Source organism: Vidua macroura, chromosome 3 (genome assembly GCF_024509145.1).
Source record: "Vidua macroura isolate BioBank_ID:100142 chromosome 3, ASM2450914v1, whole genome shotgun sequence".
NCBI classification, from domain to species: Eukaryota; Metazoa; Chordata; class Aves; order Passeriformes; family Viduidae; genus Vidua; species Vidua macroura.
Genome location: NC_071573.1, coordinates 51,778,549 through 51,798,725, shown reverse-complemented (window position 1 = coordinate 51,798,725; position 20,177 = coordinate 51,778,549). Strand labels below are relative to the sequence as shown.

The following is a 20,177-nucleotide window of genomic DNA, read 5'->3' as shown; positions in this document are numbered from 1 at the left end:
AACCTGTAGAGGCATTGTGAGGATGTATGTATTTATGCAGTACTGCAGGCAAGCTGATAACTGCTTATGCTCTGTGTTCAGCATCAATCCAGTAGTCTAACCTAGAAGATACCGTCTTCTTTTGGTATGAAACATTATGGTTCTAACTTGGAAATGGAACTTCTATAATAAAATCCAAATACTGAAATTACAACACTTCACTCTTTTTTCTTTAGTCTGTATGTTTTTTCCTGCTTTTGCATTCTTGAAGAAGGTAGTAAGTATGTTCTTGTTCTTGGCAGGTTCCTGCCCAGCTACGGTTCTGTAGCTGCCAGTGTCACAGCAATTATAGTAACTTAGCTTTAAGTAAGCTTCTTGGATGTGACCATCTGTGTGTGGCTGTAGTACCTGTTGTTCAGAGTAGTGAATAATCGGGGATAAGGCTTAAGAGAAGCTACAGACTGGAGAGGAAGCAGAAAGAGCCGAGGTCTGTGGCAGGTGACTGGGTTTCCCGGCTCTCTGCAGCTTCTATTTTCCTGCCTGTGGCTGTGAGCCGCGGGCGGGAGGAGGGCAGGAACAGGGCAGTCAGTAGCTACAGTGGGCTAGTTAACCAGGTGCTTGATTTTTTTTGTTGTTGTTTTCCTTCTTTTTCAAGGACTTACAGAATCCTATTCCAGACAGTTTTCGGGATATCCAAATAGTTAGCTCGCCTAAGTGCGAAGGAGGAGAAAATCTTTTCCTCCACAGCCTTTTGAATGCGTCCGCTCAAGGGTTATAAGCAGGCCACTCCCTTCTGCTCGGAACTAGCCATTGGGGACAGCAGGGACATCCTTGAGAGCAGCATCTCACAATGATCGCCTATGTGCACTGCCTGCCCGCCGACCCGATGGTCGGGTGCCTCGGCAGGAGCAAGTGGCAGCCCAGCTGCAACGATGAGGAGGAGGAGGAACTCATCCCACTGTATTCCAGCAAAATGGGCAACGCTCACACCAGGCTGCCTGGGCGCCTCAAGAAAAAGTTTCTGAGCAAAGACGACAACTCCTTTTGGCCAAGTAAGATCAGTTCCTGTTCCTTAGCTATTTTGGTCGTTTAGAATTGTGTTGTCATTATTGAGGAAGTAAAGAAATAAAACAAACATAAACAAGGAAAATAGTCTTATTTCTCTTTTGGAGAATGAAGGCATTAGGAACAATTTTCTTACCAAAAAAATGTATTTCCCCTTCAGGACAATGTATGTAAATATTGTATCTGATGGGGCTGCTAAGTTGATACAGATGGTACTGTTTTGTGCATGTGATATGCCTGTGTTTGAGAGGTCTTGAGCACTCACTTTCAGTTCAATAATGCTCCTTTTCAGCGAAATGATTGTTTTAGATGAGTGGAACTGTGGACGCAGCACTCTAATTGAAAGCCATAGGAACAATCAGTGGATGAAAAGGCCAGGAAAAATAAGAAAAAGGTCTAACCGACTCAAAAGGTGCTTAATGCAGTTGATGAGTACTTATTTTAAAATACAGTCGGCTTTTGAATAACCTTTGGTCTAAGGTTATTTTCCCTCTGAACGTGAGAAGAAAGAATTCCTGAATTGTGATGACTCTCCTTTTTTAATCTGAATAGTTTCAAGTTTCACTGGCAAATACAGATGGGAAATAAGGAGAGGACAGACAATGGTAATGTTCAGCTGTTTTGTTTTTAGCCTTAATGCTTGCCTTCCCTTCTTTTCTGGCCACCTAAGCAAAGGCACCCAGCTGTTTGTGGAATGGTTGCTCAGAAAAGTCTATTTAAGAGTGATGGGAGAGAAATTTCACAAGACAAAGAAAGCTTTTCCTGCAAAAGCCAGCTGGCTGGCTATCTTGTGCCAGGTCTTTTGAGAAAAAAAAAAAAAAAGTACATGAGTATATTTACAACTGTATTGATTTTTCTTTTTCTCATTAGTCTCACACTGACTATCTGACAATGGCTCGTTATTACCAGGAATTGAAAAATCCCCATCTTGCCACATGATGCTAACACTGATTAGCAAAACCACCTGTATTTTGTTTCCTGAATTATCGTATTCTCCATTCATTACTAAGCAAGCTTCATTTGATGTCCCCTCCTGTAGGAGTAGTGTGATTTACATGATTGTTTCAGGCCTTTTTCAAGAGGAGGTAATTTTTTATACTGCATACAAAGAAAAATCCACATCTTCTGCTGAATTTTTGTATTTTTGAGCACAGGGTCAATTCTGGCTCATTCAGACGGAAAATGAAAATTCTTCCTTTATGTAAAACTGTATAGTCACTGTCAGACCTAGGGAAGCCCTGAAGAGGTTAGGGACTAGGAGGCAGCTTCCAGGGATGCTCTTAGGAAGGAGGATATAGCCCTTCTTGCCCCAGACAGCCTGGGGTGTGTGTATGTGTCTTTTGGGATTTGTGTCTCTTGCTGGATGACAGGTTATTTCATTCCTACCAAGTTGTGATGCTGACTTTCAGAGCTGGTTCTTGTAGTGCCTTCGGAGGTGTTGCTCAGAGCATTGTGAGCAACTGCTCTGTTTGAATCTGCTTCTTCAGAATGTGGAACTGGGATTGAGGAGCATGGGTAAGGTACTCAGAAATCCCTGCTCCCTCACTGCAGCCTCCTTTTTTTCTCTTTGTGCTGTCCATAGGGAAAGCATCCCCTTCTCTCTAAAATGCACCTGCATTGAAATTATAAAACTTTTCAGAAGATGACTTGACGATTGTGTCCATGTGTGTAATTTCACTGATGTATAGTACAACACTTACATAAGAAATAGAATTCTTTGACTTGTGATCTAACAAAGCCATTTAATGCAGTTTTTGGTCCTTAGCAATGAACTTTCACATGTTTCAGACCAAGTTTATTGCAGTATTCCTTATGTTGAATTTTGCTGATATATGGTATGACCCCATGCATTTTGTTTATTCTTTCTGAATTTCAAATCATCAGAGTTCCAATGATTTTTTTTTCATTGAAACAGTGAATGACAAAAATCAGTCACCCTGCTTTCTGGCCTGACTTTTCCCAGGAGAACCTCTACTGCTTCAGTGGTGGTGTCCCACCACAGAAAAAGTGTGTAGATTGTGGGACACCATCTCTGCCTCACTGACTCCTTTCTTACTCGTTCTCAGTCCATAGAAACAAAAGAATAGCAGAGTAATTAAGCCATCAGTTAAAAGTCTTATGGGTGGGACAGGTACTGTTTCTCTTTGAGTAGAGAGACTCTGTCACTTTAAACTCTGTTAATGTTTATTTTAAGGAACAAAAGTGTTTAAGAGTGGAAGTGCTTTCTGGGACCAGGTCAAGTGATAACTGCAGAGCACAGGAGGGGATTATTGGCTGGGCTTTATCTCTGTTGATAAAGGCCTCCCTTTGGGGTCGTTATCCAGCATCATGAGAACTGCACTTGGAGAGGTTTCACAGTGCTGATAGACGATACAGAAAATGCTTCCAGTAGTGGTAGAGTTGTTTGAAAACATAATACAGTCAAATTATTTGAACTTCCTGATGGGCTGGGGGGGCATCCTCACTGAGGGAATCTCAGTAGTTTGCAGCAGTAGTCCTTGCACTCCTGCTACCAAGTAATCAATAATCAAAATACTTGTGGTGTGATGTAGCAGCCATAATAATCAAGTTACCATTTTAGGTTTTGAAGGTTTTCAAGCTGTTGCAATTATTCTGATTAAACTCTGAAATTAGTCATATTGTGAAGTGAAAGTTCTGCATTACCAGCATCTGTGATGCTGTTCTTCTGCTGTTCTTTGCTGCCAGACTAAGTGCAAATAGACAATGTAGGATTAAAATCAGCCAGAGTGCAGCAGTACATCCTTTAACAGCCTGTCTGCCTGCCAGAAAAGCAGTATTGCAGTGGTGTTGGGGCTGTCACCATCGCATGTTCATTCACCATTACAAACTCCAGTGGAGCTGAGCATTTGGTAACTGGTTTTCCTGCAGCAAAGTTAAACTGAGATACTCTACTGAGCAGGTTTGGCAGAAATGTCAGGGGCTTGGTTTAGTTTGGTTTAATTGCCTGGTGAATTGAAACATGAGGCTGAATTGAAACTGAGACTGCTGGCAGTGACTGCTGCTGTGGGAGGCTGTCACCTCCTCCTGGTTAGAGCATCACCTGCCTCTTGTAGTTCCCATTGCCACTTGATATTTTATCAAATTTGCAAAGTTTAAAGGTACAGTGTGCTCTTGCCGGCTTTTTGTGATGATAAAGTTTTGACAAGGAGTTGTGAGTTTTTTCTGTCTTTTACAGATGCAGGAGCAAGCCAGTGGCTTGCTTTCCTCTTCTTTATTCACATCTGTAAAGCTGAGACTTGTCTGTGTGATTTGTATGTTGTGAAAAACATTAAATTTGAAATAATAACTAAATCTATTTATACATTAATAGGATGTTGTGAACCAAGTTGGGTATTTTATTATCCATTGTTTGCTATGCTTTTTTCCAGGTTTCTCTTCCAATAGATATGAGATTTAAATGTCCCTATATAAGAATGTTATACTAAAAAGAAAAGGATGCCAGAATCCTTGCAAACTGGGAGAATTCATTCTTTGCTTTCTCATTTAGCAGTATGAAACAAAGGCTGAATTGCTTTCCATCTCTGCAAATTCTGGGCCACGCGGAGCACTGAGCACGCCTTTGTGGCCTTTCGTGCCCTAAGTGACACAAGGACTCAGTCTATGTGGTGAATGGCTGGGACAGCTACTTACAGAGCCTCATGCAAGTGACTGGCCACCCTCATTCCCAGTTTTATCTGCTGTGTCCAGCTCATATCATAACAGCTGACATATCGGATTGCGCTAGAAAAAGCCAGGAACTGGTTTGTTTTGAAAAGAAAAAGTAAATTTTATATAATTTTTATTGCATGTCTAAAAAATGGGGGAATTCCCCTCTCCCTCCTTCCTTTTCTCTGTGTTTTTTTAATGTCTTGTCTTACGGCTGAGCTTTTTTGGAGGTTTTGTTCATTTGGCTAAAACAAGCCATGGTAATGTTGCAAAGCAGGGGAACATCTCCATTTGGACAAAATTACTTCAGGTCTTGGATAAATAACAACTCTTCTGATGTGTGTTTCTATATGTGTAATGCATTTCTAATTCACTTTGCTGCACATTCTCTGCATGTTCCATAGAAAACAAGCCTTCCCTGCCTGTTGTCTTCTGGATGGGCCATGGAGGTCCAGCACTTGGTCTACTATGCCTTTCCATGCATCAAATGCAAGAGTAATGTAGATGAAGAGAGGCATGAAGAAGAACTTGGAATACAGTGGGTTAAAAGATGTTGGGTTGTTGTAAAACACTCCCACTAACATTAATATGAAGGTCTTCCTGATTTTCCTTGCTGAAAGAAAACACTTGGCTAGCCTGACTGCTCACTGTTAGCTGTGAACCTGAGCTTGCTGTTGCAAGGAGGTGCTGATGGTGGATATTTCATTCCTCTCTACCTGTGAGCAGTGAAGAAGCTGTGTGTGGTACTCAGGAGTACAAGGAAGAGGTGGTGAGGTTTTGGATGGAGCTCATTAACACCACTCAAGTGCATCTGGAGATAAATGGAAATTCACATGTGAAACAAGTAAGATTGGAAAGCCTGTGGCTGAGGATAGTGGTTAATGGTACATTGAGTAGGTTCTTCAGTGCTTAATTTGATGAAAGCTTCTGGGGTTTTATGGATACTGGGTACAGTATGTTTCCAGGTCTTACTGCAAGTTGCTTGTGAAGTCAATAAATAGTTTTGAGTGCTGTAAGAAAATCAGATCAGAGACTATAGTGGAAACGTGGTAAGGAGAATGGAAACTCCACAGAAAGGGAATCCTTTAAAGGAAATGGTTATTAAAAGTGATAGATTACAACAGATTTTTAGCCCTCTGCCATAATCCAATCACCCATCATTGACAAATGCCCATGTTGCTTGATTTTCAAGATTTTCAAACCTCTGCTTAGACACAGTTGTAGATGAGCTCAGCTTTTTTTTCACCCATCCAGAGACATGTGCTCCATCCTTTGGGCTGTGATACTTAAAAGGTGCTCATTCTCTGAAATACATCACTTCTGTCCTCCACTCTCAGTTGCTTATGCAAACATCTTGGAGGTAAAGCAGACTTGCACTTTGCTGGCATTGGAGCTGGTAGCATATAAATCTGGTTTATTCATACCTTGTAGTGTTAATAAAAAAAGACACGTTTAAAATAATCCCAAATGCCAATAGGCTTAGTGACATTTAAGCATGCGCGATGCAGTCAGTCCATCCGCAAACAAAAGCGGTACGTCTTAATTTGTCTAATTACACTCTAACATGCAGGCCAGCTGCTGCTGTGAACAAAAGCAGTTGATCACACCATTTTATTAATTGCATATTAATTGCCACATTCATGTTAACCATATGGGAGACAGTGGAGTAGAGTGAAGGCTACTTGCTGATGGAAGAGAGAAAATGAACTGGCAGAGTGGTGTCTGCAGAGGACAAATCTTAGAATGATAGGGTGCCTCGAGCTTGTTGATGCAATCTGATTTTTACAATAAATCTGGGTTTTTTTCACCCATCTAAATTACTGTATTTAAAAGTGAGGGGGATTTGAGTAGAAAGGATTGCATCTTGCATGGTGACTGCATATTTGTGAAAATACTACTGTGCAAGTTGGTATTGAATTTGTTTGGTAATTTGCAGAAGGCAGCCCTGCTGGCACATGGCCATCTGTCTTTGCATGCTGTGCCGATGGATGCACCTGCGCTGCCTGGAATCACTTCTCATAGGAGCAAGGCTGGAAGATCCAAGAGGAGTTGCTGGGTTTTATATTTTATGCAGTTTTGCTCCAAGTATGTAGTCTTTTTAGATAATGGCAGTAAGTCTTGAATAGAACTGGATTTCTTAGGATGAAAAATAAAAACCGCGACATAGGTGGATTAACTGGTGTAAAATAACCTACAGCAAAAAGCAAATGGCCTGGCCCTCTGCATTTATCTGGCATCAGTTTTACCTAGTAGGATATTTAATGATATTTAATTTCTCTTCTTGGAAGTGAGACTTGAGAAAAATACCCTCAACATCTTTTTTTTTTTTTTTCCTCTTTCTTTTTGCTGTTTGGAGGCAGCAGCCACTCTCAGCAGATGTGCAGCAGTTCTATCAGGCAGCAGGTGCAGGCTGGAGCAGACATTAAGTGATTTCTGTCCTGTCACCCCCAGACTGACATTATCACGGTCTGTAGAGCATCTCCTTCAGCAGGGCTGTGGGGTGTCTGTCTCCTGCCTCCAAGTAGCACTGTCCTGCAGGCGGGTACGTGCAGTAGGGACAATTTACATGATACATGCAAAGAAAGCCTACTGGACGAGACCTAAAAAAGTCCTCAGGGTTTACCTTGAGTTTATTTTCTCTGCCTTCCCCTTCATTTCTCTTCAGAAAGGAAAGCAAAGACCCATGTTACAATTTGTAGGCCAAAGAGGCAGGAGGTTTGGTAGGAGGAAGGCCCAAGGGCAGCTCTTTGCTTTCTTAGAAAAGAAGTAATGAGTTAATGGCAGATCAAATAGAAATACAACTACTGTGAAATAAATTGCAGGACTGGACCTGGAATCTACAGTGATTCAGAGAACTCAGTCTTGTCAGTTGAGTAAATATTTTGGCTTGGCTTTTCTAAAATGAATATTTCCATGTTAAAGGCTTACTCCCATCTCATTGCCAACAGATGGCATTTTGCTTGCATTTCCTATATCTCTCAGAAGAGCTGGGATTGAGAGAGATTGGCTAGTTTAAAAGAAAGTGAGAGAGTCAGAGCCTTTGTTTTAATTAATACCAAAAAAAACTCCCTAAAAAGCATTTTTCAAACTGTATTGGAAGGCACAAAAAGAGACACAAGGAGTCGCACAGTTAAGGAATTGCTAATAAGCAGTTGAGAGATAGATTGGATCTGATCTTTTCTAAGAACATGCAGTGCAAACCAAACAATAATGGTGACATTCTTATGCCTAGGCAGAAATTGGGGCAGAGGGGTTGTTTGAGGTTTTTTTTTTTTTTAAATAAGAAAAATGCTTTAGGTGGCTCATCACAATTATGTCTCAATTGGTGCTGTTATACACGGCAGTGTGGAGTCTGGATTATAGAGCTAAAGCATAATTTTGGATTGCTAACAGTGCCTGCCATTACAGCAGTTACAGAAACAGTGCCTGATGTGTGAGCTGACCAGTCTTGACTTGGAATCATTGGAAGAGAATAAATGTGAAACCCCATGATGCCACCTCTCCAGTCCCAGCATAAGGGTGCTTAATCAGCCTCCCTGTGTCTTCTCTACTCAGGCAGGCAGGCTGGGGTCTGACCATTACTAATTTAAAGGCTGAATTCCCCAATGCACTGCTTGTGGCTGTTAGGCTGCAGCTCCTGGCATTTGCTTGGAAACTGTATCTCAGTGTACTGGGGACTGACTAGATTACCAGTGAGGGCTGATCCCACCAGCTGAGCACAAACTGGTGTGCTGGAGAAGATAAGAAAACTTGTAAATGCTATGGTTGAAAAACAAGTTACCTGTCTGTGATGTCTTTTCCATGGCAATGCTCAGCTAGCCGCTCTGTGTGGGGTCAGTGGCCATGTGCTGCTCATCTCAAAGGTCTCATCCCCTGTCTCACTGACTTCTGATTTGAGCCACAATGACTATGGGGCAACTTTTCCTCCTCTGGTTTAGTACTGTCGTTTGTTCATTGTCTTTTATGTGGTTTGACGAGGAATTTAAGAACAGTGAAGTTTCCAACACAAGGGTTGCAGAGCACATTTGTCATTGCCCAAAGGCATCAACAGAAGTTTATAAAACCATTTCCGAGTGGTTTTGTGATGTGTTCCAGGAAGGGCTAATTAAATGTGGAGCTAGGTAGCATCTCCAAAGCAGATTTGGCACACCTCCTAACTGAATGATCCCTCATAGTTCTCACTGTCTTATAAGCAGCCTGACCCTTCTTCTGCTTGTCAGACGTTTGCCACAAACACAATGCTGTGGCTAGACCAGGAACAGTGGACTGCTGTTTGTGGGGAGCAAGCAGGTCCCCAGACAGATGCTGGTGGCAATGTTAGGGTAAATAATTAATAACATCAAAGGAAATGACACTCCCTTTATGTCCAGTAGTTGAAGGTGAGCACAGTTTTTTTCCCTGGGTATGATGCTAACCTGTTCCTGATAAGTTTAATTAATGCAAAGAGAAGAAGGATGCTGATTACCCTGATTTTAAAATGAATATTTTCAATGCCTTATAAGAATGCAGTGTTTTAATTTATTTGCTCCTGGAGCTGGGTATGTGCTCTGTACAGAATACTAGACATTGTGGATGTGTCAGGTACTTTTAATGGCTGTAGTTTCAAGTATGTTCTTCAAACCAGCTATGGTTGAAAAACAAAGATGTAAATTGAGTTTTGGTGTGCATCAGCTTAGACAATTCCTTGCATGATGGCAAAGCAGGGATCATGTTAGGTGGTGCTTGTGTCTAAGGTGAATTGGGATTGAAGTTTTTAAATGGCGCATCAGAGCATCCTAAATGGGTGCCAAAGTCAAGACTACTTGTGTCATTATCCATCAGGATGAGAAAAAGGAATTGCCTTTTCATGCGCATGGCATACCAATTTTGGGAAAATACTACTGTGGTTTTATTGACTGGTTTTCCTGAAGGTTTATTCACATTGACCGTGATCTCCTATCTCATTTATGTTTAAATAGAATCTTCTGCTCCAGGGGTCAGCCCTACCCTGGAGCTAGTGTAAAATTTTACACCTGATTCTTCTGGACTTCTAATATCATAGAAGTATTCTATGGTATAGAAGAATACTTCTGTGGTATTATTCTATATTCTTCTCTTTTCTGAATGACTAATAATGAAAAATGCTCTCCTGTTTCAATTCTGTAATAGCACATATGTCAGTAATTAACAGTCTTCTGAACCAATTTTTGAAAGTTTCTAATGAACAAAACTTTTTTTCAAGCTGCTGTGAAAGACAGTAAATAGGTGTTTGATACTTTATTTTGGCATGAGCAGTTGTATGGTTCTATGCAGGTTAGTATTTTCCAATGAGCTTAACTTTTTTCATTTATAGGAAACTAGAGAATGTACATGCCTAATTTTAAGAAAGTGTGCCTCCAAGCTTAAATGAGACCCACCCAGAATTTATTGAGAGTCACCAGAAAGCCAAAAAAATTAGAAGAATTTGTAACCCCTTATACCAGGATAATCTGAGTATAAATAAAAGCATGCCAAAGAGCAGTGCTGGGCAGGGAAGCCAAGACAGGCTACAAAAATTCTTTCTTGTGACCTTTAAATAAGTGGAATGAGTAGGGAGCATGTCCCCTTCAGGAAACCCATAAGGAGAATGCAGACTGAGATTAGTTGAAGATGTCTGTTGGATATTAATGTGGATGCCCAAGAGCACAGCTGCCAAAGATGGAATTACTGGGAGATTGTTTGGGACAGAAGTTCAGAAATGGAATTTTTGCAGTCTGGTTTTGTTGGTTTTGCTCCTTGTCCTGTAGGGTGATTCGAATGAGAAGACTTACAAACTTGTCTGCCTGGTATTTTTTCCATCACTAATTCAGAAGAGAATGATTTTCTCTGTTGTGTATTATTAGGGCAAGTGAGAGTCAAGATTTTAGTTGACCCTGCCAGCTTTGATCAGTTCTCTAGGATAAGCCATAGCACTGGAGCATTCAGGTAGATTTGGTATTTAAATTTAAATTGAGAATATTTCCTGGTGACATCCTAAAAGGGTATTATTCCCTAGGGAATGAGAAAAATTCTTCTCTGGGAGCTGAAGTTGCCTTAGCTGGGGTCCAGAAATGGCCAAAAGAAAAACGATTGTGCCCTGCAATTTAAAATAAAATTGCACATTCACAAAACGTTTTCTGTTCTCCCGAGTGCCATTACTGTGTGGGGAGATGCTCTAACCAAAAGAAACTGCTGCTTTGTCTGCCAGCAGCCCTGCCCAAATGCTGCCTTTTCTCTCTGCCGATGTGTTTGCATGATAGAGGATACTGTGGAAAGATGTTTTGAATTGTTAAAGGAATGAATTAGCTTTATTGTGCTGTGACCTAAATAGGATCATCAGATCAATCAGTCTGCTGCTTTTCTGTCCTCTATGGCTTAGGTTGTGTTGCTTCTCCTTCTCATCTTGCCCCCTCTTCCCTCTGCCCCCGCCGGGCAGCCCCTTTCCCAGAGCCTGCAGGCATAATCCTTTATGATCTTGGATAAAGGAGGGCACAGCCGGGTACCCTCTTTTCCAGCAATACCTGCCCCGTGATAGCCTGCAGAGGCCCAGGCTCAGCCCTGACTCGCCCGCCCCTGCACTGGGGCATGGGTCCTTCTCGGTGTGTTGTTGTGGTGGCTTTAGGATGAAATAATTTTTCTTCTTCGTTCCTTCTCCCCTGTGCATTCTCCTCCTCCTCCTCTTCCTCCTGATCCCAGGTTTAATGGATTGTAATTTCTCAGTAGCCGGGGCAGTATCGTGCTTCACCAAGGCTGAGGTTGCCTTGAAAGAGGCCATTGTGAGCGAGGGGAGCTGGGACTCGAGGGCAGCTGAATGCGGTGCTGCCTGGGACGGCCTTTGTGGAGGGAGCACTTTTGTTCTCCTGAAAGATGTCGGGAGAGGGCCAGCCGGGATGGGATCTCAGGGAGGGAGAAACCCATTCTGACCATAAATTACTGACTCCTGTGCTCTGCAAGGAGTCCATTTAGGCACCAGCAAATGGTTAACAGCATGGGTGAAGGTGGCCAGAACAGGCACAGAGCTTGGGTCTGAGTTTTGAAAATACCTGAGGCATTTAGCTTTTTGATGTTTCTTCATGATAGAAATCTCACTTAGAAGTAAAAATGCAGATTTCAAAGCTGGGTGGTCTTAGTCTGAGGCAGGCAGGAGCCTTGTGACCTGCAGGAAGGAGTTTAATAGCCCTCCTCAGTTTCAGGCTTGCCCTGCAGGTGCCGGGGTGCTCTGTGCAGCCTGAGGAGGGGGTGCGTGGGGGTCCCTTCCACCCCTCTGGACACCACAGCTGCTCAGAGTGGGTGGGTGGGGGTGGCAGGGAGCAATCCCAAGCATGTCCTACACAGACAGATTCCTGCAGACGTGCTGGAAGCAACTGCCCTTCAACAGCTTCTTCCCTGCGAGCTGCTGTAGGATGGCACAGTGGAAACTTATTTAGAGCAACTGAGTGACGTGTCTGTAAAAGCAAAGGCATCGATTTAATTGTTTTGAGTACATCTGCTTGCCAGTATTTCCACTTTCCCTTTTGTACATTAAACAGAGACTCACTGGAAGAGGTCTCACAATGCAGTTAGTTTCCAGCTCAGATGGACGGTTTTACTTTTTCTTTCCTCTTAAAATGTCATAAATGCTACACAGTTGTTTAAATGGAGGATTTTTCCATTGTCCAGATAAAGTTGGTAAGGCCTGCAACTTGAAGTTTAGGTTTTGAGATGATGGTACATTTTAGTAGTTTGATGCATCATTCCCTTAATTAACTTGATATATCGTGTGTTGGGCTTACCTCTCCTTCATGAAATAAAGTGGTAAAAATTGTTTTCATTTGTGGGAGGGAGCTGGAAAGCATTGCTTTAGCTATTCTTATTTTTTTTTTTAACTTAAATATCTCCTAAATTTTGTACTGCATATATATGCATGGACTGGTGATTAGGAAGAGAAGGCTGATTCTCATTGATTCCAGTGTCCCTGTGGACAGCTGCCCCAGCTGTGGTTATGAAGGACCCAAAAATGTCACTTTTCAACATTTGCTTTTTTATAAACCTTCAGCTTTTTCAGTGGATTTTGTGCATTGGTGCTAAGGTTCAGGGCACTGGGTTGTGAGTGGGGGCTAGACACAAGAGCCCCTCTCCCACAGGGGCTGGCAGAAAATATTTCTGTGGAAGCTGAATATTTCCAGATTATTTCACTGGCACCGATGTTTTATGCTGCTGTGAATGTGGAGGGGTGGCTGTCCCAGATGGCTGTCATGGAGCAAGTCAGCTGGAAAGCCCCTCTAAAGAGGGGATAGAGCAGGGAGGGGAGTGAAGGAATGGCTACAGCGTTTCAGGCATACCACATGCAGGCAGCCGCTCTTTTCTTCTCTTCTGCATGTATGTGGCCTCTACTAGAAAATTAGAATCAGTTTAACCACTCAGGGATTAAAGACTATTATGGTTGGACTAAAAAAAGTATTTTGCTAATGAGTTCATTACACAGTTGTGATTTTGAGGATGCTGTTTGACACTGCAACTCGTGCCTCTCAGTTTCTTTGCTCCAGCCCCTGACTTTTTAGGAAGAAGATTCTTCTGAGCCTTACTTTGTTACTAGTCCCATCCAGTGTGAAGAAAAAATTAACATTTACTGAACATGTTCTCCATGTTTTCTATATTCCTTGTGATATTCCTGATTCCTCTGTGTTTCTGTGGTCCTTATGTGGCAGTGAGTGTGATCCTTGCTTCTAAGGATGTGGTAACTCAGGCAGTGTGTTAATATTAACTTGCCTAAGGTTGAGTAGCAAGTGTGTCATGGAGCAAGGTCCCCTCAGTCTGCTACTTGTCTCTGAGTCATTTGCATGTAAAGAACTGATATCACAGTGTGCACACCTACTGTTCATGCTGGGTTTATTTGGCTTTAACAAGCTTTTAAATTTTATTCTGTCAAGTTCATTTTAGGTGGGTTTTTTTTGTTCTTGTTTAGTGGGGATTCTTGTGAGTTTGTCTCCTGGATTGGCAATGTTTGAGGCTGAAGTCCTTTGTTTGCATAGTGGCTACAGTATAAATTTTCTCAAACTGCCCCATCTTTTCCTTCTCTTCTCAATGTAAGGAGGCTAAGTGCAGAGAAATGTAGGCATTTTCATGCTTTAAGTTCTCAGAGAATTGCTATTCGATGACAGTTTCTTGAGACAGGAAAAACATTTACACGAAGCTGGGTTGAGACGATGTGATGAATTTTATGGAAGTCAATGGGTTTGTCTCAGGTGGAGAGAGGTTTTGTTTGTTGTTGGACTAGTGCACACTCTCAGAGGTGTGCAGACAGGAGTAGCCAGACGGTGTTTCCTTTGGGGTAGTCCCTCATGATAGCCATTTTTGATGTCTGACCTCTTTAACAGCATGACCTGAGGGTAGGTGGAAGCAAGGTCGGGGTGGGGAGGGGGATGAAAGGCAGACATCAGTTAAGGTATTGTTTGTTGCTGGGTTTGAATGTCTGCCTCCGTGCTGAGATCCGGGGTAGAGGACAGTGGTCAAGTGCTTGTCTCAGGCAGGAGAAATGCTCCAGGGTGGGTTGAGGATCCAATAACACAAAGCACAATGCACTTGGCACACCTTGTAGCCCGCGGTGAAATGAAAAGGATTCCAAGCTACCCAAAGTACCCAGGATCATGTTGATTCACAGTGGCTTGACCATGAAAAGGTAACAAAGTCTTGCTTCTCAGGACTTGCAAGGCTCTTTTGAGGTTCCATGAAGACCTTTGGAAGAGACTGTCTCACTTCCAGCAGCCGAGACTCCATCATTTTCTAGCTTGAAACTCCCTCCTTTCCCTGTGCTCCCCTTACTACGTGCTAAGGAAGAGGCACGTGTAAGTAGAGGCACTTCCTACATCCTAAAAAAGATCGACACCACACTAGAAAAGGAGTCACCATCTCCTTGGTTTGCTTTCCGATGGCAATGTAGCTGGAGTTAGAAATGGCATCACTCTAAACTCACTTTCAGTGTGTGTCCAGCAAGCACACATTTTATGGTTTGTGGATGGCAAATGTTTGACAGGGGTATTACTGTATATTTAATTCTAAACCAGCACTAGATAGTTACCTTCTTATCAGAGTTCGATGCCAGAGTAATTTTTTGTGTAAGGTACTTGATGGAAATCAATGCAAAAAGCAGAGGTACCTTCATTGCCCCTGCTGCCATGGCACCATGGTCTTCTGTCCCTTTGGCAGAGCTGAGCCAGTCAAAATGCCTCTTGGACCAGCAGCTGCTGGAGAGACCTGCTGCTCATGGTAGTTTTGATGTCAAGCCCATGTTGCAATTGCAAAATCTCTGGATTTTGAAAATACTAATAAAATGTTGATGATACTGTGTTCAGAGAATGATGAACAGATTTCATTTACAGTCTGTTTTTTGCAGTGCTGGGTCTCAACTGTTCGATGAAACGTAAAAGTTCCTGTGGAGCATCTGCTTTTTACATGCTGTGCTCCAGAGGCTGGAGCCTGCTGCAGCTTGGGGGTCAGCCTGAGCCCCCCGCTGCTGGCATTTTTCTTCTTCCTGAGGAATAAAATCCTTTTCATTGTTAACTCGAGGGGGTTTCCTAAGCTTGCTTTGTGAGGGAGGACTTGCTTCTTGAGCCTGAACATTGTGCGAAGGGCATGCCCTGCTGAGCACATTCATTTGGTGCTTAGAATTTTCTCTTTAACTTCTGCAAAATTGCAGTTCATTCCTAGGAAGGATGGCTGCGGACCTCTGTACAGATGCATTTTTTGAAGACATGAGGATAAAATGCGCATCTCAAAAAGCTGGGCTATTTCATCTCCATGCACAAGTTTTGTTTGATGAATAACAGAATCTCTGTTAGCCAGAAATAACTCGATTTTGTTTTTCATGTATCTGGTCTGAGATGACGCTAATAAGAATAAATTAGGAGTGCAACTGAATAAAATTCAATATGTAAAATTAGTGTGCTGATGTCTCGGGCGGTGGCAGTGACTACGGGGGGAGCAGTGGGACTGGAAGGGGAGGCAATGCAGAGCCGAGACTGCGTGTTGTAGCCAGCTAAGGCACAGCTCTGGATCATTAATAAAGTGGGAGCAAGAGGGTGAAAATAAAAATAAAAAATAAAAAAAGGTGTGGTGGGGGGAGATGGGGGAAGGATGGGAGCGGTGGGAAAGCAGAGCATCCTGATTAGCACGAAAATGCAACACTCATTTGCAACTGGAAGGAGGCCGGGGCTGCGGCGGGCGGGGGCGGGGGCAGGGAAGGTGCCGGGATCTCCTGCTGCTTCGCCGGCACAGCCGGCTGGAGACATGGGAAGGAGAGCAAGCACCTGCCAACTCGGGACTTTCTGGAGCAGCCAAACTTGGAGAGCGGAGGAAGGGAGAGGAACAAGAGCGGAGTAATTGCTGTGGACAGCAAGAAAATCTTTTTCGTCCAGCGCAAAGGAGAATAACAGCCGGGGTGCTTTTTTCTCCTGTTTTGCTTGTTGGAAGTGGCTGTTTTCAACCCACAGCGTTACATGCGAGGAGAAACTCAGGCTAAAGAACTGTAAATTATTTCGTCTGTCAGAAAGATGTAGACATATTTAAAGCGATTTCAGAAAAAAGGCAGAGGGGAAAAGAGAAATTTGGCGTGCAGAGTTTGAACAGGTTCAGTCTGGCACCTTTCTGCAACTCCTCCTTTCTATGGGATTTCAGCTCCAGGATCGCAGTTCAGCACCTTGAAAATGGTGGTTTTCATCAACACAAAGCTTAAATCTCTCATGAAGCTTTTCAAGAGAAAGAGTAAGTATAGTTCTGTGTGCTTACTGTGCTTTCAGGAGGCAGCCCAGTTCTGAAGGAAAGTGCAGGTCCCTTCAGCTTCAGTTCTGCTTCCTGCAGCCTCTTTTTAAGTTTTTGTCACTCTTTTAATAGTTTATCGTTATGGAGTGTGTGGAGGCAGCCTTGTGAGGCTTTTTAGGACCTCTGCTTTGGGATACAGTGGCTTTGGAAGTGCTTTGTCACGGTGATTTTGAAGGAGCCAAAGTTCTCGGTGTGAAATGGGTAACTCGGTGACAAGGCAGGGTGTGCCGGTGTGTCGTCGTGTCCTGGTAGTTTGTCAGACATCTGTCCCTGCTTATGCAGCTATGGGCTTCTATCGCTGAGGTGTCGATGTAGTTTGTTCTGGGCCAAAGTTTGTTTTTAAAGATGTTCTGGTTTCAGAGTGACTTTTAAAATTATGTTGATCTTCCTTTAAGTCATGAAGGACAGACAAATCACACTAGAGAGAGTAGTTTGCAAATGTGCACACCACTTCTCTTGAATAGTTTTGATGACCATTATTGCTCTGACGAGTAGTACACCTTAATTTTGCCGTGGCAGGGCTGCAGCCAGACAGTGGGCTTGGCGGCAGGTGTTTCCCTCCTCCTCTTCCTCCTCCAGCCTTATCCCGCTCCCCGTCCACCGGTTCAGCCAGGGGATGGTGTGGGTGTCTTTCACTGACTTTAAGTGTCACTTTCTGTTAGATGGGGGTGATTGATGCTGTAACCAGGTAGGTGATGACTTCTCCGGTTTTTGTGATTTAGGTTTGACCGCTGATTAGCAAGAACGGTGAGAATGGGCACAGGCTGAATGTGTATCTGCCTTGTTGCAAACAGTATGTCTTAGAAGAGGGGGTGGGATGCAGGACCAAGACAGAGACATGAGGACACCCATTTTCAGACCATTCGAGGTCTGAAATGAATCTAAAATACGTGAGGGGAAGCAGTTAAGAACCTCCCCCTCTACCTCAAGTCCTTTTAGGAAAGAGCAGGCATTGAGCATTTAGGCTGTAGGTATGTTTTGAAGCTATAGGCATAGCTTATTTTCCTTATGAATGCCAATTGTTTTCATCTGAAATGATCCCAGCAGATGCACAGTAGTGTTAAGGAAAGGGTAATTTTTCAGATGACAGGAGGTTGTTGCATCCTTTTTGCTTCTCAGCTTTACATACCACCTCTGCTACCACAAGAGCATCAGACAAACTACAAAGTGATGCCACAGGCAGTGCAGCAATGAAGGCAGCAAAGGGAAGATGCAGAGCTGACAGCGAGGCTGGGAGCTGTGGCAGCAGGGCAGGTGCTTGGAAGGCAGCACATCTGTAGTGTATTTTCCTGCTTTGGAGAGCTAAAAAGCAAGGATGTGCAGCATGCTGGCTGAAGGCCAAAGGGTGCCTGGGGGATTATAAAATATGACCTCCAACTGCCCTTTTTCTGTTTACAGCAGGGTAGAGGGATAAGACTATTCAACTGTATATAAGTTTTTATTGATGATAACCTTGAAACAAAATGCAGTGGCTGTCTCTTGGGAAGCGTAAATGACAAATCTTGGCAGTATGTGCTTTGGCTGTTTCATTGCTAGACTGTCTGAACTTGAGCAAGGTCTGTGTTTTATTTTCACGTTTGTATTGAGTGCAAAGAGGTGGCCAGAGATAGCCCTCTTCAGTGCTGTCGTGCTCTGAGCAGTATTTGTCCATGGAGTTGGTTTTGTTTATATCTGCTTTCCACTCGTGACAAAGGAACATAGCTAATATATTTGCTTCACTGGAATCTTGTTTCTGGTGTGAGGAAGCAGGAGGTCAGACAAGGTTGTTTCCCAATACAAATGAACCTGTTGTCATCTCTCACGATGGCTGTCATATTCCCAGGGGCACCTTTGAGCCAAGCTATTCTGCACTGCACAGCACCTTCTTTCCATCAGGGAATGGAAAACTGATTCCTTTTTGAAGAGTTGGAGCTAGAGGGGGGGAAAACAGAGTTTCAAATTTAGAGTAAATAAAACAGCAAGTACAAAAATGGGAAGAGTAAAAGGTGTTTCCTACAGAACTAATTTTAGCATAGAAATGTAAGGAAGGGTTTTCTAACTGTCACGGAAGTGAGGTTCTAAGGAATATTTTGATGGGTCTAGAGTGGCAAACAATGCTTCTTTCATTTTTAGATTATGTGTGGCAAACTTACATGTGGGATTTCGTGACAGAGATATCTGCAGTAACATCTAGTTTTCTTATTATTGTGTCTCTCTGCAGCTGTTTCCAACCTAGATGAAGAGAGTAGATGGACTGTGCACTACACTGCTCCATGGCACCAGCAGGAAAATGTCTTCCTACCCTCCTCAAGACCGCCTTGTGTGGAGGACCTGCACAGACAAGCCAAGCTGAACCTCAAGTCAGTGCTGAGAGGTAAGGTGCTGCTACTGACACAGACATGTCCTAAAACAACAGTACTTTTTGCCAGTCTTTGTAAACATCCAAATTGCAGGCTTTGCAAGAAGTTCACTTGTTTTTCTCTACCACACGTAGAACATTAGTGGGATTTTCCTGCTCAAATGAAGGGATGGGAAAATTACTTTGCAGTAAAGACATGAGTAAATGTGTTATCTGACAGAGCACTCTAAAACAGAAGAGTGTCTCTTGGCATATCTGTTTAGTCTTTGGAGTGTTTCCAAATGGTACCTTCAATTTTAGTAAGTCCTTAATTAGTCCATTTGTGGAGAAAAAACACATCAGAGGTGTTTCATTTGGTGATTTCTTCTGTTGTTGTACAGTGTCATTTCCAGGGCTGTGGTTGCTTGTGAGAAGCTGGAAAAGGTGCTGAGGGCAGAAAAGGGAAATGGGGAGCAGGGCACTCATAAGGACTCCTCCAGTAATGAAAGTGCTTTCTTGCAGAAGTGTTCAACATATTTTTAAGGCCCAGTTTTTACCCATAGTAGCTTCACTGGGGCTGTACCTGTGCAGTCTGTCATGCAAGGCATTGTGTTGTGTCAGTCCATGAGAACAAAGACATGCAGCGAGCAAGGAGGCCTGCAGAATGTCTGTTCTTGGGCCAGACATAAAGTTTAAAATAACAGTATAATGTTCGTGTTCTGGAAATGGTTAACGTAGATTTTTTCTTTACACTGGCTGTTTAACAAAGGGGTTTGCCCTGCAAAGAGCCAACTTGTTCAAGTCCCTTTTTGTTTCATCAGGAGCTGCAGGTACTTGATACCTTGCATAGTTAACCTGATTTAAAAGAATATTGTAGTTTTTATTTGATTAACATGACATTTCTGCTTCTTAGACTTGAAGAAAGCTTGATTTTGTATGTCTGAATAGAGAAGTGTTTGACAGCCATATCTGAGTTCTTTTGCCATTTCCCCAGTTAATTGATTTTCACTGTCTCTTACTAGGGGCTTTTTGTTATCATTTAATAGGGAAGTCTTGACAGCCAGTGTTATTGTCTCCTGCATGGCTCAGCAGATAGCCTGTCTGCCCTCTGTACTTACTACTGGATTAATAGATTTGCAGTTCCTTAGCCTCGAAACATTCATTGTTCTCTTGCAGACACACTTACCAGTCCTTTACAAAATAAAAATATTTGCCTGCTTTAGATTAAAAAGAATACTGATTGTTATTAGCTTTTTGTGAACATTAACCACTTATTATAATACTTCTTTTCCTGTTCTCTGTTTTGGACTGTTAAAAAAAAAAAACCTGCACAGGCTAAAATGCACTGATTTTCTTG

At 42.8% G+C, this 20,177-nt stretch overlaps 1 protein-coding gene across 1 annotated transcript in view; it reads left to right on the top strand.

The window, feature by feature from the left end:
* The first annotated feature begins 829 nt into the window (after nucleotides 1–829).
* NHSL1 (NHS like 1) overlaps nucleotides 830–20,177 on the top strand; it is a 68,377-nt gene continuing 49,029 nt past the window's right edge. The window contains exons 1-2 of the mRNA XM_053973287.1: nucleotides 830–1,031; nucleotides 18,704–18,856. Coding sequence (XP_053829262.1) covers nucleotides 830–1,031; nucleotides 18,704–18,856 — 355 coding nt within the window. The remainder of the gene's footprint in view (nucleotides 1,032–18,703; nucleotides 18,857–20,177) is intronic.